Raw genomic sequence first — 24,907 nt, forward strand, 5'->3', positions numbered from 1 at the left:
AATCTGTAAAATACATAAGCGCACACGTGACAGAAGCTTGGAATTTTGAACACTGATCAGATATTTGATATTGAGATTAATTTTAGTGACGTTTAAATATACTATGCTAAAAACAGAGCACATCAAAATTGAATAAGGATACTTTCCTTAAGAATAACTTGGAGTGGAAAGAAGTATAGAAGCTTGCAGTTTCATCCTTTGAGAAAAGGTGATGTTCTTTCCCTACGCCAAAAATAAGTGGACTGAACATTAACCCTAAGTGTGTGCAAGTGTACTGAACTGCTTTACTAGAAGGGAAAACTTCTAGGTCAAAGACTTCATCATCCCCTCCTTTCCCCAAATAGGAGGTAGACTGTTAAGGTCTCAGTTTCCCAGAGTACATAAATGGACCTTCTGAAGAAGAGCTTGTCTAATCCTATAGACTTGTCCAGTATACTTCTTGTCCTATAGAACTAGGAGACACCTAAAGAGTAACCATTCCTATCCCAGAAAAAGATAAATAGCGGACATAAACATTTTTGTTTGCCACTTAAGACAAAAATATTAAAGTTCATTCAAAAATTATACAGGAAACATCTTTTTTTTCTGCAGTAACCTTAAGATATATTTTCAAGGAGAAAGTTTTCTTTCTCCTTATTATGAAAGGAGACAATACAAAGTGCCATGTATACATTTTCTGGGGTGCCTGGGTGGCTCAGTGGGTTAAACGTCTAACTTCAGCTCAGGTCATGATTTCACGGTTCAAGAGTTTGAGCCTTGCGTCGAGCTCTGTGCTGACAGCTCAGAGCCTGGGGCCTGCTTCGGATTCTGTGTCTCCCTCTCTCTCTGCCCTCTCCCGCTCACTCTGTCTCTCTCTCTCTCAAAAATAATAAACATTTTTTTAAAAAGTGCCATGTATGCATTTTCTTAACTTAATCTGCTCCATTTTATATATTTAGTTATCCTACCTATTCACAACTCCCAATCATTCCTGCTTTTTAAAACCACTGATGTGAAGGGACTTTTTGTTCCCTGCTTAATTTTGAATCTTTTCCCTTTGCAAATGGCTTGTAGTAGAATAATTGAGAACAGGGGCTCCTGGGTGGCTCAGTCGGTTAAGCGGCCGACTTCAGCTCAGGTCATGATCTCGTGGTCCATGAGTTCAAGTCCCGCGTCAGGCTCTGTGCTGACAGCTCAGAGCCTGGAGCCTGTTTCAGATTCTGTGTCTCCCTCTCTCTGACCCTCCCCCATTCATGCTCTGTCTCTCTCTGTCTCAAAAATAAATAAACGTTAAAAAAAATTTTTTTTAAGGAAAAAAAAGAATTGAGAACAGAATATAGTGTGATCTCATCCATCACAGGTAACCATTTTCTCACAAATGGGTATTCAATATATATCTATATAACTAAAGAAGAGTCCATAGGCTAAAATGGGAGCTCACATTTTTGAATATAGTATAAGTCACCAGTAGCAACAAAGAAAGAAGGGCCAGAAAACAGGCTGGATGCCAGTAAGTCACCTACCTTCAGAAGACCCACATAAGGGCAGAAGTTTAGAATGAAAGACTCCAAAAAAACTGCCGGAAATCTAATATAGGATTCTAATAAACATCTTTAGACCTATGAAGTAACAAAATCCTAAAAGAAGGTAAATTTAAGACTACCAATAAAAGAAAATCCGCATCAACATATATAAAGCTGTTGTTCAAATCTCCCTTGCCACAGGTGAGGATAATTCCTTGGACTAGAGCTCTTGGACATGGATTCCGTTCCTAGAACTGCGATTCTTTGGAATGAGTTAATTATTTGATCTAATCCTTTAGGTGGCAATTACTTTAAAAATTAACATAGTAAAACCTACTTTGGAGAATTACCCATGTGTCCATGAAAATGCCAACATCCCAGTTTAGGAATCTAGGTCTTACCATAATCCAAGTGGATGGCTCATCAACAGGGGAGAGGGTGACAAAACTACTAATCTCCATCTTCCACATGAACACAATCTTTCATATGGCAAAATATAAATGCCTACACAACAGGTCTCTTTACAAATATAAAACTTATCATCAGCAACAAAAGCATCAGATCTAAATGATCTTTATTGATGCATTGCTGTACTCTACATCAAAGTATAAACTCTAATAGGGTTTTTCACATCTTCCTCACATACACAGGTTTTCACATCTTCCTCACATACACAGAATATTAGATACTTTAAGATGTTAGTGGGGGCTATGCCAGTCATTTTAAAACAAATACGTTACAGCAAATGGCTAATACTTAATCTTGTCACTAACTATTCCAAGTTATATGGATGGTGTAGGTTAAAAAAAAATCAAAAGGCTATGTGCACGGAGATTTCTATCATGATACCTGCTATAAGTTGGGTTTGGTTATTATGTCTTCAGATAGTGGTCACCTATGGGGGTATTGTGGGAAAGGGTCCAAAGGAATTCCACACATCCTGTGCTTGGCAACACAAACTACTTGTAAACAAAATTAGCTTATTAACTATATGCCATTAGATAGTAGCAAGCAAATTCCTAAAAAATTTGCTGACGGTCTTTTAATCACTTAGTAAATAATTTTGAGCTCAGAATGCGTGCCAGAAATTACATTTAAGTTCACTTTGTAGTCTCTAATTTCAGTTTTCCCAAATCCTAGATCCCAAAACTGACTGCAAAGTCATTGTTGTAACCTCTCTGGGAATCAGTTATCAGTCTGTCAAAATTTCTTTCAACCTAGGGGATCCTGGGGGCTCAATCGGCTGAGTGCCCAACTTTGGCTCAGGTCACGATCTCACGGTGTGGAGTTCGAACTGCTGCTGTAAGCACAGAACCTCCTGCTTCAGACCCTCTGTCCCCCTCTCTCTTTGCCCCTCCCCTGCTTGTGTGCTCTAAAGAATAAACATTAAAAAAATTTCCTTCAACCTAAAAAATTATACACTTGGGGTACCTGGGTGGCTCAGTTGGTTAAGTGTCCGACTCTTGATTTCAGCTCAGGTCATAATCTCAGTTTGTCGGTTTGAGCCTTGCATTGAGCTTTGCACACTGATCACGCAGAGCCTGCTTGGGATTCTCTCCCTCTCCCTCTGCCCTTTCCAGCTCACAGTGTTTCACTCTCAAAACAAACTTTTTTAAAAATTCTACAATTATCTTGAAACATTTTGTGTCGCTGAGTGACTGTTCAGACATGTGCTAAGAAATGATTGTCTCCTGTGTATCTTTCACTAATATTCTAAAACATACCAAATTATGCCTGGAAGATTAATAATTACTTATTGCCAAACTTTGGTTGGGTTGGAAAAAAGAAATATCTGGCTGGCAATCAGAAAGTATCAATAGCATGTAAAGGCACCATGCAGTAATACAACCTATTTTTTAATTCCTATAATTAACTGAATAGATTTCTTGTGGTTCATTTTTTATTTCCTTTAGTTCAAAATTGAGAAAAAGTTACAACACAGACGAAGACCTGAAGGACCTTTAATTTTCTTATCTAACCAAGGACCCAGTAATTTAATTTCCTATACTACCTTCCAAACATTGGTCTGTGATGATGTGCAAAGTGAAAAAGAAAAAAGCTCAAATAGCAATTTTTTCCATAAAGCTAAACCAATCGTTCTTAATTTCCACTGTATCCTTTTTGGTGTCATGAGATACTTACGCATAATCTTATCAATGTTCTTGCTAAACCAGATAAAAAACTGGTTAACTACAATGGTCCAAAAATTTTTAAGCGAAAAACAAAACACCTTTGGATAGAAATGTTTGGTCAATTATTACCTTAGCCAAAAGGCTTATCAGGTAATCTTCCACTTCCTCTAGAATATCTCCAGCAATAGGACATCTGGTTTCTTTCTGAAGCAATTACATTTCATCTTTGGATAATTACTAAAAGCTGGTTTTTAATCTGGAGTCAAATAGTCCCAGTCTTAACCTCTTGGAACCATACAGAATATATGTAATTATTCTGCCACATGACGGCTTTTATAATTTTAAGACACTAGGCTTTTGCACGTTACATGGCCACCCCTCTCCAAACAAAACTTTCATTTCTTTAGTAAAGTCTGTATCTGGTCATTCTATGATTTCCTTTGTTCTATTACTAACACCACAACCACAAATACCTTAAAAAAGTAATAATAAAACAAGTATGTTTTCTCTATATTATTAAAGTTAACAGACACCCAAAACATAGATTTACTTGTAATTCATTAGTCTAGTAATACGCAGTAAATATGGGATGTAGTTTACCTTTGCTTTTCAATCCACTTCCAAAATTATGCACACGTGTAAATTAGAGGGGAAATATTTTAATGTTTTCTAAAACCTGTAAAGAATCCCAAAAGTAATAAAGATTAAAAGATAGATGAAATGCTGAGTACAAATCACTGCTATCTATGAATTAAAGCAGCTCTCCAAGCATTACGAGGAGGTAGTTTGAGTCATTTATGCACTTCATATAAAAACATACAAACCAAAAAACCCTATTATGTAATTCAAACTTGTAAACCTTAAGTACAAAGATATCTGAATTATACATAAGTCAAAGTTTACAAAGGTGCTCCCCTACCCCAAATAGTCCAAATTAATACACTTTCAAAGAAATCTGAATTAAATGTCAGAGTCAACAAAATTCACAAAGCCAGAAGCAAGTTTAGTGCTCACAAGTTTATATTTTTAGGTTTGATAAAGATTCTTGTGTATTTTCTAAATACACAGACAAAACAGTTTTGGAAGTTTACATACATGTCTTAGGACACTTATACTAGGTAGGTAAATTACATTTAAAAAATTGGTCTTCGTAAAAGATCTTCCCCAAGAGCTTTTACAAACAGCAGGCAGAAGAAAGCGTTCTTTTATGTTTACAGTGTTTAAAATGCTGATTCTCCCATTTCATAATGGCCTCAACCATCCCTCTCCTCAACCCAAAATTTTGTTCTCAATAGCCAGTGTACTCCAAATTAAGTACCCAATGTCATAAAATTCAGGGCCAGAAAACATCTTTTAAAGTGTGCTTATCCCTAACACATTTTAAACTATCTAAGAACTGTTCAGCTTCATTTGAAAGCAGGGATACAGCAGGAAAAAACTTTCCATTTTAAATCCTAAAGTGACTAAGAAAAAACACCTGTTAGTTCTAAGCACATATATTATGTACCATAGTTAAGTTTAAGGATCTGGGTGACTGAACGGCACAAAAACTGGGGTTCGCATCTAGTTCTTCATTTTAAGACCATCCTTTTAAAAATAAAAATGCCACAGCCAATTAATAGCATGTGCTACACTGAGGTCAGGTGTCTTATTTATAGTCAGGTGACAAAACTGCTGTATTAGGAGGAAAAGACTGATAAGGATATTTGAGGGGGAGGAAAGATTAGACACTCAAATTCCTAACGTATGATGTTTTATGGGGAGAACATGTCTCCATACACAAACTGCTTTTAAAGCACTGAAATTCTACAAAAGTTTAATGAGGCAGTTAATAGAGCCCCCTAAAAAGAACATGGGCTTCAGAATCAGATGTGGTCAAAACCCAGCTCTAACACTTAGTAGCTGTGTCACATCAGGCAAGTTATGTTATGCAAATTTCTTGGAGCCTTTTCTCTTCCATAAAATGGAGACAATAGCACCCACCTTAGGGAATTAGACAAAATAATGTAAAGCGCAAGGGCACATGTAGGCACTAAAACAATGGTAGCTTTTGAATCATTATCCAGAAAAATAAACTCTTCTATGTTGACAAAATCTTTAAAATATACATAAAGCTTACCGAAGTTTTAAAATTTATTTTTTAAAACTCCTCTTCCATCACACTTTGCCCCGTGTTATACTCCTCCAGTCATCTTCAGGCCTTTTACAACTGTACTGTATGAATATAAATTTCCCAACCCTGATCCTTTCATTTTCTATTTTCTCCCCCTTTCCTCTTGGTTCACATCTATTATTAAACTAAGATGTATTAGGCTCCTATTATGCACCAGACATTGTTCTAAGCGCTTTACATGAATTAACTCATTCATTTCTCTCTTCTCCAGCAGGATGGCTCTACCAAAACCAGCTAGTGTTTCCCTTCCCCCCCTCAAATTTCAAAGCTATTCATTAGTGTTCAGCTTCCCCTTCCTACAGTTTTTTTTTAAGCTCTTAATTGCTGGGGTGCTAAAATTTAGCAAAACATCTAGTGAATATGAATAATGAGGGCCAATAACAACAATGCAGGGACCATATGGAAGTAACTGTCTCTGAGAATTCTAAGAAATAATACATGATCTTGATTTATATGAGAGGGTCTGTTACTAGAGCAAATAGGAAAGAAAGTTTATATTCTTCCTCTTCATTAAAATTACAAGCTCTAAAATATGCTTCTCATTTAAAATATAAGTTACAAGAGAAAAATTCAGCAAATGTATAACACATAATTCTGCCAGGGCTCCACAGACAAAATTATGAGTATTTCATTGTCACCTTGAGACCAATCATAAGTTCTTATTATCTATCAACTTCCTGAAATTGTACTGTAAGTCAGAAAAAGAATATACTTAAAAAAAAAAAAAGTCCAGTAGTATACCTTAGTACTAAAACTATTTTTAAAAAAAGACCTAGAAGGGAAAAGGCAGTCCCTCGAGATCATGAAACAAAATAAGTTAGGCAGTCAGCAAGTAGAAAAATCTGTCAGTTCTGTTTCTGGTAAAATGTTTACTTTAAAGAAGAAATTTTTATATAGGCTGAGGCTAATATATTCAAGAGTATAAACATTATTCCTTTGGATTACCTTTCTAAAAACAAACTTTTAAAGTATCATATTTCAGTTGACTAAAAATATAGCCAAATCTGTCACAACACAACATAAAAAGTAATGGACAATTATAGAATATTTTAAATTAACAGTAACAAGCCATCTACATCAAACCTTGTTTCCAACTAAAACCAAAACAAAAGCACAACAATCCCGTAGTGTACCAAGTGTGTATTTCAATTTACTGTATGCAATCTAACAAAAATTTGGTCATAATTTACCAGATATACATAAATGATTTAAGTAGTAAAAGAAAATTCAGTTTAAAGAGAGTAAGTTCATATCTTGAGGAAAAGTAAAAGTACATTAAGAATGTAAAGCCAAGTCCAGTTTCTATGCAATAAGTGAACTGTAGTCTAATAAAGCAGATTTAGGTGATTTTCAGATATATATCTTTTCTCTTTAATATATATTTATATATAGACAGATCTACCAATTGTAAACTATGGTTTATTTTAAAGGAGGGGGATAATGGGATGAAAGAAATCTTTATACTATACTTACATATTCACAAAGCAGAACATTTTACGTTTAAAATACTTTTTCATTCATAGTATCTTTGCCCAACTAACGTCTACTTTGGACCCCACCAGAATTACATTATACTCATTTGTCTAGAACACTGAGAATAAGATGTACTCTTCAGTCTTAAACAAAAATCAAACCAAACTATTCATGTCAGTTTTACAATTATGTAGAAACTACAATAAAGTTTAGATGACAAAAGATGTATCTAACCATGTAACTGTATTTTATATCTTTGATTTATCCAAGCAAAAACATCAATGTCTAACATTAAACCATTATAGTACTGAAGTCGGAGACAATGAGAAAGCTTGTCTCTTAAAAAACCTATCAGCTTTTCAACTTTGATCAGATGGAGCACCAAAAGGATTATGTCTGTCAAAGTATACTTTGCAATTTTTTCCACACAAATAGCATAATTTAGTGACCTGATATAAAATAGGAAAATATACTCAATTTCTATTTAAAAGAAAGCTGAAAATATGATATCCCTCAATCTTATATAATATACAATATGTTCCTGATAAATGTCATGCATGTTAATATTAATTATGTGAAATGCTGCTGTGAGTTTAACAATCAGCTAATTCATCTGTCATTAGGCTAAATAAATCTGACAATTTCAACTTAATACATCACCCCTTGTACCCTGAAGAATTTAGTTAACAGAATAATTGTAAAGCCTCTCAATATCTTATTTGTAAGATTTTTGCAGATTGTTGAATCATGGTGACTACCAGAAAGACTATATATGAAGATGTAGTAACTTTGAGGAATTGAAAAAATAATGATCTATCATAATTTCAAAACGTTCAATATCCCAGTAAGTATCAAACAAAAGAGAATGCACTTTTTGTGTTATTTTTAATGATAAAAAGGGCACAGGAATAAAAACCTGATATTTCACTTATATTGCATAACAAGCTAACCAAACTGGACATGGAGGTCAAATTAGGAGACAAATCATTTTCCTTATTGTTTCTATGACGACTTTTCTTTCGATTAGATTTCTGTCTTTTCATATAGGACTGAGGTATAGTACACTGGCAAAAATAAAAAGAGGCAAACCAGAATAGTGCCAAAGTAACAGATACCCAAAACCGAATACTATGTCAGAAAACGTCATATAGTAACCATTTATCGATTACAGCAGCAGGAGAAAGTTACTTCTAGATCATAATCATTTTAGTGGTATTTGTCAACTTCGCCATGTTAACTTTGCAACATCATTTCTTCATTTGTAAAGTAGTAAAATTCATGTCAAAAAGGAAGGGGGAATGGAGGAAGTCAGTTAGTTCATTCCAATAAATTACCTCTCCAGTTCTTATAAACATGCCCATCAGCACAAAATTGAGAAATAATACCTAAGACTAGAAGAGACTTGGTTTAAGTTATGAAGCAAATTAAAATGGAAAAATACAGAAAGGTAGAACCCATGGGGTTGAAAAGGCCCCTCACTGAAAATCTGTATTAAAAAAAATAAAATTAATAAAAATAAAAATAGAAACAAAACTCTACTAGTACAAACTAGCCTGAGTGGTTTGATGGACAGAGTAATTGGGTCAGCTGTCACTGTAGTCTCATAAATGGGTTTTCTTCATTCATGTTAAAGTGGCACATGAATGTAAGCTCTTTAAGGACACGTACTATATATTCATAGGACCCAAATAGTTACTGTATATCCTATAAATAAAAAATATTTTTGATAACTGACTGAAGATGGGACTCCATGTAATCCAACCACAAGGTTGTTTGCTGTACAGTCCTGTGCAAATATAAAAAAAAAAATTTTTTTTTTGCTATAAGGCTTTTTGACCCTACAGTTTTCACAGCAACATAACTACCATCCAGCATGTACCATATTTTGCAAGCCTTCAAGTTCAACAATTCAAATTGTCGATTCATATTATGTCCAAATGCAGCATCCTTGAGGAGTATAGGTCAGTTAATCATCTAGAGACATACAAACATCTCCTGATTCATCCCATCGAGATGGATCATTCTGATCTTCTCCATCATCAACCAGCTCTTCGTCAGCTTCTCCTACTTCATTTTCCTCATATTCTTCATCCCGAGGGAAATCTGTATCCTGTCCCTGATCTACACCTTCTTGCCCTCCTGGTTGTGATTTATCTGCACAGTCTACACAAACACCATAGCGTCGAGATCCATGTCTTATTCCAACACTGGCTGCTAACATGAAGATCTTCTTACACACCATACATTTGTATTTTTTATCCTTTTTATGCACCTAATTGAAGGGGGGAAAAATCCAATATAAGGATAGTACAGACAATAATGCATCTGAACCACTCAAACCACCCATTCAACAATGAGTGAATATATACCTTGTTTTTCTGTATGAAGTTCAGTTCATAAATCACATTCTCTCTTTAAGGCAATTTATTTAATATCAACCTTCCCTAAATTTCAGGTAATAGTGTTAAAATATCTTAAATTTCCCTGACATGAATATAGTTTATCTCAAAGATCATTTATATTTAAAGTTACTTACCAGGGAATGTCTTTTCACATGTTCTCTGCGAGTAAACAGTTTTCCACAAATGTCACAGCTAAATGATCTGACTCCCGTATGAATGAGCAAATGCCTTTTTAGTGTTCGTCTGTATTTGGCTACATAGCTACAATGAGGGCATTTTAACTTGTTCATGATTAGAGATGATTCACCTTTGAGAATAAAAACAAAACAAAACGAAACAAAAACACACACACACAAAAAGCAATTATATATTAAACAGAAAATTCGCTATCAAAACCATGTCTCTATCCCTGAGAACAGGGATTATTTATAGGGCTACCATACTATTCAATTTTTTTTTAAACCCAGAATATGGAAGCTTTTAATTGTTAAAAATAATTTAAAAAATCTGTAGATGTTTAGATGACTAATACTTGCCATTTTCCCAAGTTTCTTGTTTTGGCCAAGATTCAGGCAATAATCCATACTTGAAATCGTTTGAAGCACCTGGTATCAATCCATACTTGAAATCATTTGAAGTACCTGGTAGCAATCCATACTTGAAATCACTTGAAGGGCCAGGCATCAGGCCATACTTGAAATCATGTGAAGTACCTAATACAATTGAAAAGTCATTCTGATATAATGGTAGTAATAAACACCTCTTATTAGAATTAAAAGAAAAAAATATTTATTTATATTTTATGAGCACTATGATAGAGAAGCTTAATATAAATAGCTAAATAAAAATGTCTACATTTTAGTCTAAAATTGACATGTCTGCATACTTTATTGCACTGTTTTCCATAATTTATTATCCTAATCATAAAACCCTGATTGGCAGGCATCTGAAATAGAAAAACTAAAATTTAAAACACAATTCAACCACAGGTAGAGAAAAATTTAGGGAAATAAATCTAAATACTATTTAATACTGCATGGAGGCCACAAGAAAAGTGCTCTTTTATACTGTATTTCAAACATTCAAAACAGCACTCTTAATTGTTACTCCTAATTATTATATCATTTGAGACTATCGCCCTGAAGCCCAGCTGTGGAATGGAATAGTGTCCTTATTGTGCCCAAAATAATCACAATCTTGTTTTTAAGACTAATCAGTATAGAAAAACGGATGAAGAATGAAGAATAAATACAAGGAAATTACAAATTCAAGGTTCTCGCATTATTACACCCGTTTGTTGTTTCAGACACACTGGGCAAGGTAACTGAATGCCCTCTTGGGGAGTTCATCAAAACCTCTCTAACTCCATCCTTAAATCCAGAAAGTAGAATTAGAATAGTCAATATCCCTTAAGGAATTTGTGCCAGAGGACCTTTAGACTAGCTAAGAGAAAAATTACCTCCTTTGGATATGATTCCTTTTTACTTCTTAAGATTTTATTTTTTAAGTAATCTCTAAACCCAATGTGGTTGCTTGAATGAACTTACAACCTGAGATCAAGCGTTGCATGCTCCACCGACTGAACCAGCCAGTCACCCCTGGACAAGATTCCTTCTTGAATATTGTATGTATTTCCCTAAATCCAGGAATCCTGTGGCAATGTAAACATATCCAGAATTCTCCATAGCTATTGCCACACTGATCCAATCAATCATCAACTCTTGCCTCTGGATTATTTTCAGTAGCCATCAGAGTTTGTATCCAGGCTCACAATGTTGCCCTCTTACAGTTTGCTCTCAACACAGCAATTAGAGATTCTTTCAGAACTTTAATTCAGAGCCTGGCATTGCTCTGCTCAAAAGCCTGCAAGGACTACCCATATCTCATTCATAGTAAAAACCAAAGACTTCCAAAATCTTACATAGCCTTACCTACTCTAGCCTTTGCTTCTAACGACTCCCCCTGGTCAATCTGTTTCAGCCGTACTGTTCCTCCATGGGAAAATGGGTCCCTCTGCAAGACCTTTGCACTTAAACTCTTCTTTCCTCTGCCTGAACACTCCTTTCCAGGCTATATACTCACTCACTTGTGCAGTAATTAATTTTCCTCCCACAAAAACCATGGACTTTATATAAAACAATGCTTGTTAAAAAGGACTTTGTAAAAATTTATTTTCCTGTATCTACCTGCCAGATATACTACTTCTCTTAAAAAAAAATTAAAATAACTTGGGGTGCCCGGCTGGCTCAGTCGGTTAAGCATCCGACCTCAGCTCAGGTCATGATCTCATGGTTCAGGAGTTTGAGGCCTGCCATCAGGCCCTGTGCTGACAGCTCAGAGCCTGGAACCTGCTTTGGATTCTGTGGTCTCCCTCTCTCTCTCTGCCTGTCCCCCATTCATGCTCTCCTTCTCTCTCTCTCTCTCTCAAAAATAAACATTAAAGAAAATTAAAATAACTTAATATTTCTTCTTCAGTGAAAGTATCACTAACCAACAATGCAAAAGGTCTCTAAGGTGTTTAAAATTTCACTATTATCGGGGCACAGGGGAGGCTGAGTTGGTTGAGCCATCCAACTCTTGATTTCAGCTCAGGTCACGATCTCTCCTTTCTTGGGTTTGAGCCCCATTATCAGGCTCTACAATGACAGCACAAGCCTGCTTGGGATTCTCTGCCCCTCTCTCTCAAAATAAATAAACTTAAAAAAAAATTCATTTCTATTAATGTAAATTGTTTTATACTTGGAATACCTTTATACCTTTTTAATGTCAAGAAAGACTTCTGAATTGACAATTAGATAATTAAACTATAATGTACTTCTGTTCAAGGGTAAGTTTTCAGAATCCTAAAGTGAGACATCATGTGTGTACATGTGTGTGTGTGGGGGGGGGGGTGGAGACTGGGATGGGGGTGGTAGCCTGGGAACACAAATCTATCAATTTTCAGTTTTACACTTCTACATAAAGCCTGAGCTTTGACTTGTAGTTCTTGATGAAATCAGTACAAAAAAGCTGAGAGCAAGAACTTGCCTGTTTTACTCACCTTTGTATTGCTAATGTCCAAAGCATATACCCTTCAACTATTTATTGAATAAATGTATCTAGTGAATGCTAACACACATGTACTATTTTTTACTTCCTCAAAATACTGAACTTAAAAAAATTAAAACTTTTTAATACTCGAAATTCTGTATTTCTCTAGGTAATCTAAAGATCTGATAAACATCCAGGATAACAGACAAGAGACACCATATCTAGAATACAAAATTCAAATTAAGAAAACCTCAATCCAAACTTCTTTCACCTGTCCCAATTCTTATAACAGTAGAAATTACTATTTATAGGAAGTATATGAGCAGTTTGACAAAGGTATTGCCTTTATAATTCAATACACTGGAAGATCATTAAGGTAATTAAAGATCTACTTCAAAACTGTGCTCACTGTTTAATAATATCCTTCAGGATACATTTTTCCATAATGGCAAACTAAGAAGAAAGCAGCGTTTTTCTGAACTCAAATCCTAAGACAAAGGCTGATCTCAGTCATAAAAAGCACATGGATCAAAATGACCCCTAAGAGAAACAGCTTTAAATCAAGGGTTTACTTTTTTTGAAAAGATTATATGGACCATCCCCCATTGAAAATGTTTATGTGTAGAAATTCACTTCACCCCTCAATATAGCATGTATCTTCTAGAGCTTTTTCAAACATAACCACAGTACCTTTATCACATCCAAGAAATTTAAAATTGCCCAACTACCATTTAACCCATACTACATATTCAAATTTCCAATTGTTCCCCAAATGCCCCTTTACTCATTTTAGAACCCTGATGTTATCAAGACTGATAATGCCTTTTGGTTGGTCTCCTGGAGTCTAGTGGTTCTTCTGCTGGTCCTTCATGGCATTAACATTTAAAAAACCCAGAGTAGCTAGATTTCTGTAGGCTTGTCTGATATCTCCCTCATGATCAGATTTGAGTTAAACATTTTGGCATAGGTGATGTTGTGCACCTGCTACTGCATTATGGCAAGAGGCAGGTTATTTCTGTTTTTTTTATTGTAAAGAAATCTTTTCCTTTTTGTAACTGAAATAATCTATGGGATAACACGGAGACCATGTGAATATGCTATTACAACAGTCTTTTGCCCAGTCATTATGGGATAAGCCCATCAACAGTGGCTTAACATCCATGGATGATCTTGAATTGTTTCCTGTGGGTTATTTTTCAATTCTATCATTCTGTATTTATTAGCTTGGCATTCTGTTAAGAAAGCTTTTCCCTCTCCTAATTTACTTAGACTCACGTTATTCTCTGGAATATTCATGCACTCTTTGCCTTTACTTCTCCCAAAGTTCAAATGATAGAAATATTACTATTCAGAATTAACATTTTGTATTGCCATCACTAATCATACTATTATTTTATATCAAAGCTAATTAAAATACATTAACTAGCCATTTGGATAATTACCATTCTCATTCCATGTATATAACTAGCAGGAAACCACCATCTCTATTAACTTAATTATTCTGATATTTAAGAATTCTAAAATCTCTAAATAAATGCCTCCCACAAAGAATAAGAAACACCCATCTATTTGTGTTCACCAGGCTTCCAAAGCATTATCAGAAACATAGCTACTCTCCTTTAAGGGAAGAAACTGAGGGGCGCCTGGCTGGGTGTGGAGCCTACTTAAAAATAAATAGATAAACTGATTAGACAGACAGATAGTAAAGAAACTGCAGTAGGTCCTTAAACATATACACAAACAATGCCAAAGCTTTAAATCCTCTTAAACATACTCTTACTAATAAAATCCTACTGCACCTACCAGCATCACCTCCATCCTGATTGGAGCTGGCTTCAGCCAATAAATTTGTATTCACATTCCTATCACAATCTGGCCCTGAGAGTAGAGCACCATCCAGGTCTGAAAAGGAGATATTTTAATCAGTTATTTACAACCATACCATAGCCATCATCAAAACACCACTCCCTTCTTGGTATTGTTTCTTATGCGACACTAAGTAGAAAAATATCTGTAAGTATTAAATACCTGCTATATGCTTAATGCTATTAAGGTACAAAATCGTTAAGACATGGTTTTCAACCACAAGAACAAGTGCACACTCAACAGTGAGTACACTGTACTGAACATGAATAAGCTTTAGAGACAGGGTGAATTAGGCTACTGGCTATGTGAGCATGTACCTCAGTTTCCTCATATGCTTCCAACTAGATCACAGATTTGATATATATAGGTAATGCAAGTCAAGTGTTAGAGTTTTGGTGTCTGGCATCCAATGACAGCTGCTACTGCGGCTAGTATCAAGTACTAGGTGTGTAAAACATGGTTTCTGTATTGATTCAGAAATGAAAAAGACCAATTAAAGCTAGAATAGTAAAGCAAGGCTTCAGAGAAGAGGTAATTCCTTAGAATTAACCTTGATATATGGAAAGGATGTGGAAAGGCAGCGTAAATGACATACTAATGATACCAATACTTTTGGTTCCAATCTGTTAATTTCTTTTAAATCTGTTCCATCCCTTCTGTTTCTCTACCACTGCCTTAATTCAGACATCATCATTCTCTTGGATTAGTGAATTACTGAAACAGTTTCTTGGGTCTCCTTGCTTCAAAATATAATGCTCATAGTTCTATTCATTATCTTTTTTTAATGTTATTTTGAGGGAGACAGCATCCTAAGCAGGCTACACGTCCTCAGCACAGAGCCTCACCCAGGGCTGGAACTAACGAACCATGAGATCATGACCTGAAGTTGAAATCAAGGCATCCTCTTGGTACTTTTATTGGGCGCCTGGTTGGTTCAGTTGGTTAAGTGTCCGACTTCAGCTCAGGTCATACACAGTGCAGAGCTTGCTTCAGATCCTGTCTCCCTCTCTCTCTCTGCCCCTCCCCCACTCGTGTGCACAGGCACGCTCTCTCTCAAAAATAAACTTAAAAAAAACTTTTTAATGTTTATTATTTTTGAGAGAGGGACAGAATGCAAGCAGAAGAGGGGCAGAGAGAAAGGGAGACAATATCCAAAGCAGGCTCCAGGCTTTGAGCTGTCAGTGCAGAGCAGATGTGGGGCTCAAACTCACAAATTGCAAAATCATGACCTGAGCCAAAGTCAGACGCTCAGCTGAATGAGCCACCCAGGAGCCCCAAAAATAAACATTAAAAATGCCACTTTTGGCACTCCTGGATGGCTCAGTCAGCTGAGCATCTGATTATCGGTTTCAGCTCAGGTCATGATCTCAGTTTTGTGGATTTGAGCCCCATGTAAGGTAGAACCTGGTTGGGATTCTCTCTCTTTTCATCTCTGCCCCTCTCCTGCTCATGCTGCCTCTATCTCTCTCAAACTTTAAAAAAAATTGGGGACATCTGTGTGGCTTTGTCGGTTAAGCTTTCAACTTTGGCTCAGGTCATTCAGGTCATGATCTTGCAGTCCATGAGTTCGAGCCCAGCATCGGGCTCCATGCTGACAGCTCAGCGTCTGGAGCCTGCTTCAGATTTTGTATCTCCTTCTCTCTCTGCCCCTCCCCCACTCATGCTGTCTCTCTCAAGAATAAACATTGAAAAAAAATTTTTTTTTATTTTTTTAAATGCCACTTTTTATGGACAATCTGTCCTCTACTTCCAAGATTCATTTTTTTTTAACGGTTATTTATTTTTGAGACAGGGAGAAACAGAGCATGAACGGGGGAGGGGCAGAGAGAGAGGGAAACACAGAATCTGAAGCAGGCTCCAGGCTCTGAGCCATCAGCCCAGAGCCCGACGCGGGGCTCGAACTCCCGGACCGCGAGATCGTGACCTGAGTTGAATTCGGACGCTTAACCGACTGAGCCACCCAGGCGTCCCCCAAGATTCATTTTTGATAATACCACTCCGTACTTATTGATCTACTTCCCAACACTCAAGATTAAAAAAAAAATTTTTTAATAACAAAAAGAGAAATCCTTCCTCTTTACATAAGCAGATACTTGATTCAAAAATAAAAAAACAAAAAACTCCATGGTGGGCAAATGAAACTGTGGTACACTTACACAATGGAATTCCACCCAGTAATGGTTCTAGTGCATAGTTATAAAACCTCAAATCACTGAATGGATCTGGCATTTATGGTCTGGTTTAAGAAGCCAGTAGGATTACGTATTTGCATAATGAAGGAGCGAAGAGTATATATTGGTCCTCTCAAGCAGGTGCAGATAGGTCATATAGAGCCCTGCAGGTCATGGTCAGGATTCTGGCCTATAGTCTAAAAGCAATAGAAGGATTTTAAACAAGGTGTTAATTTCATTTACCTTAAAAAAAAATCCTGGTATTATATGAATTAATTAAAAGAGGGCAAAAAGGTGACTAGCTAGGAAACTATTTTAGAAATTCAGGTAAGAACTGATGGTGGCCTTGACTGACGAGAGCAACAAATGGGGGAAAGTAGATAAGGAAACTTTGTGGAGGAAGAACCAATAGTGCTTGGTGACAGACTGAATATGGAAAAGGCAGGGTTTGAAGGTAATGAGGGAAATTTCCAGCCTATACTAAAGGCAGTTAGGAAACTCTGGTGGGTAGAGGACCAGTTTTGGAGGCTTACATAGTTATGAAGATACGGAGTTTGACATACCTAAGAAAGAGGTAATTTAATAATAGGTTTGGAGTAGGAATAGGGGTTAAATGGGTAAACTCTAGATACTGCCTGGGACCAAATCTCACCTGTGCCACTTCCCAGCTGTGTGACAGTTGTGAAGCAGCTTATTTTGCTTTTCTAACGTAGTGGTTCTCAAAGTATAGCTCCTAAATCAGCAGCATCAGCATTATCCGGGAACTTGCTAGAAATGTAATTTTCAGAACCTATCCCAAACCTACTGAATCAGGATACTGTGGTGATGGGGCCCAGAAATCTGCATTTTAAAAAGCCCTCTAGGTGATTCTGATGCTTACTAGAGACTGAGAACTGTTCTATTATAAAAATGGGGAAATTATCAGGCAAAGAACTAAGCACTTTTCATTTATTATCTCAAAGGACCAAATTAGATAAGTGAAAAGTGCTTAGCTGTTTGGTAAATAGCAAACACTCAAACTTTTAATTTTTTTTTTTAATTTAAGCTCCCAAGTGAAGAAATTTAGTACCAAAGGCTATACAGATTTGATGCTTAAACTGGTGATAAAAATGAGTTGTCAGAATATATGTGGTAAATAAGACCACGGAAGTAAACAGAGGAGACCATGAGGAAAAAAATATGACCAATATGCTGAGGAATCCTAGCATTCAATAAACTTGAAAAGGATATAAAAGGACTTTAAGAAAGATTATTTAAAAAAATTTTTTTAATGTTTATTTGTGTGTGTGTGTGTGAGAGAGAGAGAGAGAGAGAGAGAGAGGGAGGGAGGGAGGGAGGGAGGGAGGGAGAGAGAGGGGCAGAGAGAGAGGGAGACACAGAATCTGAAGCAGGCTCCATTCTGAGCTGTTAGCACAGAGCCTGATATGGGGCACCTGAGCCCAAGTCGGACGCTTAACTGACTAAGCCACCCAGGCGCCTGTGGAAAAAGAGTTATTTCAAGAAATACTCCACCATGACAATGCTGAAATGCTGCCAAAACTTCAAGATTAAGGACTGAAATGTGCATTACTTTCATTCAATAAATACTGAGCACCTAGGACATCACTAGTGATCTTAGAGTAACACTGGTGTTATCAGTGGGGCAAGGAGAAAGAGCAAGAGTGGCCTGTGCTGTGGATGGAAAATGAAGAATTATGATATATAATACAATCTGAGAGATTTGGTTGCAAAAGGGAATAGTGAGAAATAGAGTAAGAGTAAGAGTTTATTTTTTTAAAGATGAAAGTAATAAACATCTTTGAATGCTGAAATGAAGAGGTCACTAAGAAAGAGAAAAGTTAAAAATATTGAGGAAATACTGCAAAGAGGAGTCTGGAATCCAGAAGCAAATGTTTGGGTACTTAAGAGAGAGAGAAAGGATAATCAACATATAGAGATAAATTTGAAGACAAGTACTTAAGGGCATTCATCTATTGGCTTTTATATTCTCTATAAGGTGGAATAGTAAAATAGGAGGTTATTGCCTACAGTAAATGTTGGCTGTCAGGAGAATGAACAAGTACTTCATATGCAGAGCACGAAAAGGAAATAGACACAGACTCCTTTACCTGTTCCTTGACAGACGGGATATTGGTTAGGTTTTATTTTCCCAGCATTGTCATAATGAGTGACAAAATGCTTTTCAACAAGTGTTGTTAAATGTTGGTTTGAATATTCTGCCTTCTGCAACCTCTATTACTAGTTTAATTAATGGCATTTAAATGACAATTTCTCAGTTTTCTGGTGTACAGTAACATTAAAACATAACCAGTAACTGAAAATAATTAACTGAAATCTAGTGCCTTTGTTTTCCTATGAAAACCTGAATGTATTTCAATAGTAAATTTAAATTGTTATTCAAACAACTGTACTAGGTTTCCCCAATATCTTTTTTTTTTTTAAAGTCACTATTCTGAAGAATACAGCCTGTTCAGAGGGCACTACAAAGTGGGTTTGTAAATACAGGCAGGGCGTTTCTATTTATGTAACATTCTATAGTGATTTGTTGAAGGCTTCCTCAGCTAGTTCTTAAAATAGACATTTCCTGTCTCCTACTCTACCTCTTAAGTATTAGAATTTAATTTGTGATCTTTACCCTAAGCTCAGAACACCTCAACCTGAAAGCTTAACAGATGGCAAATATATTCTTTCTGTGGACAATATTTCTTCTCAAAAACAAAATCATAACCATGCTACAAATATCAAATCTCTTTCAAAAGGTACTACTTAGTTCTTGATATCAAAAACAAATTCTCATGGGTGCCTGGATGGCTCAGGAGATTGTCTCTCTCCCTCTCTGCCCCTCCCCTATCACACTGTTTCTCTTTCAAAAATAAACATTAAAAACAAAACAAACAAGCAAACAAACACACACAAATTCTTAGAATAGGTGAGCTCTTCCAGGTTGACAATAAGCATGTTTAACTCAGGAATCAATACATCATGCTGGTACCTTATTCAAAACCAGCCAAACTGCCTAGCAAATCATTTTTAATCAGTTGATGTGAATGGGATAGGAGGCAGCTAACCATTCACTTCAAACAGAAATGAATTTTGTTTCACTAGCAAGCAAAAGCAGTAACTCTGGGTCATCATTTTTCTCCAAAACTATAGGATTAAAGAATAAAGTCTACTATATTTGGTTTTAGGACATTCGCCACCTTCCTACTGAAATCTTTTTCATTTAAACTTGGCAAAAAGGGCTAAGATATCTCTGTAAACAAAAGACCTTTTTTTAAAGAACTATTAAAACAGTTTCACAAGATAGCCATCTTTCTGAATTACAGCAGGTATAGGTACACTATGTATTATCATTCAAACGACTGAATGAATTTAAATGATTGAATTCAAATGGCTATAAGCTGCTTTTTCTCCAGTGAACAGGTAACTACAGACCTCTTCCCCCCCACACACAAACCAAACACAGATTTTATGCATTCAAGTCTGTAAGTCCCCTTATGTATCTCATTTAAATTTTACTACAAATTTATGGAAGAATAGTAAAAATATTATCAGCTTTATGAGGAACCTAAGATAAGCTAGTGGCAGAGTGCTACATTTATTGCCTATATTACATTGCCTCCTGAGAATATATAAGTTCCAAACCTATGGACTTGCTGCACATGAGGCAAAAAAAAAAAACAAAAAACAAAAAAACAATCTGCAATGCTAGAAATGAGTGAAGTACACCCATCTTTAACTTAGTTTCCTAGTGATACTTTATACTTTTTGCTAAATGAAAATAAACTTTACACTCCATGCTAAATCAACATTTGCTTTACTAACTTTATTTAATAAAACCATTTCCAAAATCTTAAATGTACCTAGGTATCAGCTATTGCGGTTCTTTGTAAGTATTACATTTTTGTCTTTGAAGGCAATTTTCTCTTCAGGTTTATTTTTAAGTAACTGACTAACCATGTTTTTGCATGTTTAAAAAGATGACATTTTATTCATGGATTTTTAAAAAATCAGATTAACAGAAAATCAGATTAACAAGCAAAGAAAAGAGAATGAGATTAAAAAAAGAGTGGTGTGGTGCCTGGGTGGTTCAGTTAGTTCCGTTTAAGTATCCAACTCAATTTCAGCTCAGGTCATGATCTTGCAGTTGTGAGATTAAGACTGAGCCCTGTGCGTGGGGCCCTGCACTGGCAGTGAGGAGCCTGTTGGAATTCACTCTCTCCCTCTCTCTGCCCCTCTCCCCCCACACTCCTGCAAGTATTCTCTCAAAATAAATATTTAAAAAAATAAAAGTAAAATAAAGTAAAATCTTGGTCTCTACTCCCTCTTTAATTTATAACAATCACAACTTCATTTTTCTCACATAAAAAAGAGTGGCAATGTTTGCCCACTTCACAAAGTTGCTGTGAAAAGTGACACCAGGGGGCGCCTGGGTGGCTCAGTTGTTTATAAGCATCCAACTTCGCCTCAGGTCGTGACCTCACAGTTCCGAGTTTGAGCCCCACATCGGGCTCTGTGCTGACAGCTCAGAGCCTAGAGTCTGCTTCAGATTTTGTCTCCCTCTTTCTCTGCCCTTCCCCCACTCGCACTCTCTCTCAAAATAAACATTAAAAAAAATTTTTTAATGAATAAAAGTGACACCAGTAAATGAAAATACTGAGTAAACTGTGAAGTGTAATATCAATCTGGTGTCATTAAGTGTGATTAATCTTGGGGCCTATCGTTATAAGTTTCTCTTGGACCACGGCAGGCAATGCTTCCAAATAATCTGGTAAAGGGAGTGGTACGGCACTTGCCTGTAAATGCTAAATAAACAAAACCAAGTTGGAAGGTTTCCCCAACAATTTTCTTCTGGGTCTCAAAATTCCAAACATGAAGCAGGTACAAACTTACTCAGACTGTCTTAAAAGACAGATATTCTTGAAATCAATGAAATGATAGAGAACATCAGAAATCAGGATTTATTATTTTTTTTAATATTTATTTTTGAGAGAGAGACAGAGACAGAAAGTATGAGGCGGAGACGGGCAGAGAGAGGGAGACAGATTCTGAAGCAGGCTCCAGGCTCCAAGCTGTGAGCACAGAGCCCAATGCAGGGCTTGAATTCATGAACCGTGAGATCATGACCTGAGCCGAAGTCGGAAGCCTAACCGACTGAGTCACCCAGGTGCCCCAGAAATCAAGGTTTTGGAAGTCACTAACTCAACTGTACAAAAAACCCTTAAGAGACCCAGTAAGATATATTCCACTTTCATATAAATATATCAACATCAAGTTTCTCTTCTCTGAAGACAGTTTCAGAACTGTTTTTTCATAAACAGGTACAATTTTTTTTTCTCTTGATTGTGATCAGGTTTTTTCTGCTTTTCAGTGGAGAGTAGTCAGTTATAAATGTATCATATAAAATGCCCTTGACAGTTCCTGTAGTAGGATAGAGACTCAACATATAGTAATTTCCTTTCCCCCACTGACTCAAGTGACTGCCCCATCTTTAGATTAAGTTCTACTGTTTTTTCTTTGCACTACTCAACTAGGGCTGTTATTTCTGCCCTCACTAGTCCTTAAAAGGTCTACCCAGATCACTCCCCACTCCAATTCATGAACAACACACTCCAAATGTTTTTTTTCCTAAAGGCTAATATAAACACACCTAATCTCTAGTTAAAAACCTCTCACTACCTCAGTCTATTTTTGAAACCAAATCGACAAACTTACCATGTAAAACAAAGAGAATTACAATCTGCTCTAACCTACCTACCCAACCTCATCTTCCCACTACACTCCTTCTATTCTTTCACCTATTTACCCTGATTTCTTGCCATGTTGTAGTCACTGAACGCCCTCCCCCTCCTCTGGCAAAGTCTTACACAAGACCCTGTTCTTACTATTGCCTTCTCCATGAAGCCTTCTCCAACTCTTCTGAGCAGTTAGGAACCTCCCATTGCATCTGCTCATCCTACTTATTTTAAACATTTGTTCCAACGCACTGGGTACATTTCTACCCTACAGCGACCCTACTATGAACAAGTTCCAGGTAAGGTAATCCTCAATCTTGACATCAACGTCATCTGACAAGATACTTACTTTTTTGGGGACTTAAATAGAAATTTTATTATCAGGGGCACCTGAGTGGCTCAGTTAGTTAAGCAGCCCTCTTGATTTCAAGTCAGGTCATGATCTCACAAGATGGAGTACCACGTCAGGCTATATGCTAACAGCCTGGAGCCTGCTTGGGATTCTCCCTCTGCCCCTCCCCTGCTTGCTCACTCTCTCAAAATAAACATTTTTTAAAAATTTACTAGTAGATTTCCTGTTTTGATGTGGAAAGCTATTCTGGTATCTCAGAAAAATAATATTTGGTTATAATATAACTTTTCTGGAGAGTAAATCTTTGAATGAAGATTTAAGGCCTTCTGGTCACACCCCAGAATAAATATTAAAACTATGTCAGAAACCAAAGTTTCAGTTTTATAGAACTCTCAGGGATTGACACTTAGACAATCTGATACTCTCAGGCAGAACTCACAAAAATGCTTTTGTAACTGACCTATAAGGCTTCTTCAGTACCTAGTCTGGCCACACAGATTCTATTTCTTTAGGGTTTCTAACTTATTGGTAATAATCCTAACTACAGTCATCTCTTGGGACAAATATGGCAGACAGGGAAGGAAAGGAACACTAGGCAGATGAAAAGAAGGGGGAAAAAAGATGGCAGAATATTCCTACCACCATACAGCTATCTACTATCATCCTTTTAAGATTAAACATTGGGAAGATTCTTATGGATTAGTGTATTTTATAATCCATTCACTACTGGTGGACATTTACTTTTTAAAATGATCATCAGGCCTTCAAACTATCATTTAACACCCAACTGTAACAGTTTCTGAAGAAAAGTGACTGGATATTATCACTTATAGATCATCCTTCATAACACATTCAACCAAAAGGATGCCTCAAAGTTAAACAACATCTGGGACTCCCTAACAAAGAAAACTAATCTAGATCCATCAATCTTTCTGAAATGCTTACTTACAGTAAGATGTAGAAGGCAGCAATTTTCAGATTTTATAAAAGTAATAACTACAATACTCCTAGTGGTGTCTAGGGGTAGCATCCTATAATCAGAACAGTATTTCTGCAAAGAAACATGAATATTCACATTTAAAGAAATGAGTAAAAGATATAAATAGCTGGTTTTGCTGCCAGCTAAGAATCAAGTTTTGTTGCCAAAATGATTAAGAAAAAGCTTTGGGTAGTTTTTACAGATTTCAAGATTTCAGAATTACAAAATTTTCCTTTCTTTCTTCCCATTAGAGACATTATGTGGGATACAATCAGAACCAGTTACAGTTAAGTGGCAAAAGCTAGTCCAAAGCCCACATCTCCTTAAATAAAGCCAAGTTGCATGGTTTTTAAACATATTTAATAGTTTATACAGTAAATTTATATGGCATGGTCAAAACAGGACTCTCAAATTTGATGGCCAATTTTCAAAATTGTAAAAAGTTAATCATTTAGAAAGCAGTTTAAGATTCTGCAACATTTGGGGCACTTGCGTGTCTCAGTTGTTTGTCATTCATCTCAGGTCATGATCTCATGGCTGGTGAATCGGAACCCCATATCAGGCTCTTCGCTGTCAATGTAGAGCCTCCTTCACATCCTCTGTCCCTCTCTCTGCCTTTCCCTTGCATGCACGAGCTTCCATGTACACACACGCACCCACAGGTGCATGTACACTCTCAAACTATCTCAAAAATAAACATTAAAAAAGATTCTGAGGGCACCTGGGTGGCTCAGCTGGTTAAGCATCCAACTTCAGCTCAGGTCATGATCTCACCATTCGTAAGTTCAAATCCCATGTTGGCCTCTGTGCTGACAGCTCAGAGCCTGAAGCCTGTTTCAGATTCAGTGTCTCCCTCTCTGTCTCTGCCCTGCCCCCTCTTGTGCTCTCTCTCTCAAAAATAAACATTAGAAAAAATTTTTTTAAAGTTTCTGCAACATCTGACTGAAGGTAATACATATACCTATTATCATCCAAAACACAGAAAAGCAGAAGTGCTGGTTAGTAGCAAACTCTGAAGAATTCAATATAAATAGAATAATTCATTAGTCCAAACATGACCCATTAGAGTATCTTAAAGATATTTAGCTTGAA

The 24,907-nt window shown here is 36.4% G+C and overlaps 1 protein-coding gene across 3 annotated transcripts in view; it reads right to left on the reverse strand.

Annotated features, from left to right (window-relative positions):
• Window positions 1-4,277: 4,277 nt before the first annotated feature.
• Window positions 4,278-24,907, reverse strand: part of ZBTB10 (zinc finger and BTB domain containing 10) — a 37,773-nt gene continuing 17,143 nt past the window's right edge. For 2 of the 3 annotated variants that reach the window (XM_015067558.3, XM_027064329.2), the window contains exons 3-6: window positions 14,516-14,614; window positions 10,219-10,395; window positions 9,817-9,989; window positions 4,278-9,552 (exon numbers count right to left, since the gene is read on the reverse strand). In XM_015067558.3, the coding sequence (XP_014923044.2) occupies window positions 9,247-9,552; window positions 9,817-9,989; window positions 10,219-10,395; window positions 14,516-14,614 (755 nt within the window). In that variant the 3' untranslated portion in view covers window positions 4,278-9,246. The remainder of the gene's footprint in view (window positions 9,553-9,816; window positions 9,990-10,218; window positions 10,396-14,515; window positions 14,615-24,907) is intronic. The other variant, XM_027064330.2, reaches the window with a different exon arrangement.

Source organism: Acinonyx jubatus, chromosome F2 (assembly GCF_027475565.1).
Source record: "Acinonyx jubatus isolate Ajub_Pintada_27869175 chromosome F2, VMU_Ajub_asm_v1.0, whole genome shotgun sequence".
Taxonomy (NCBI): Eukaryota; Metazoa; Chordata; class Mammalia; order Carnivora; family Felidae; genus Acinonyx; species Acinonyx jubatus.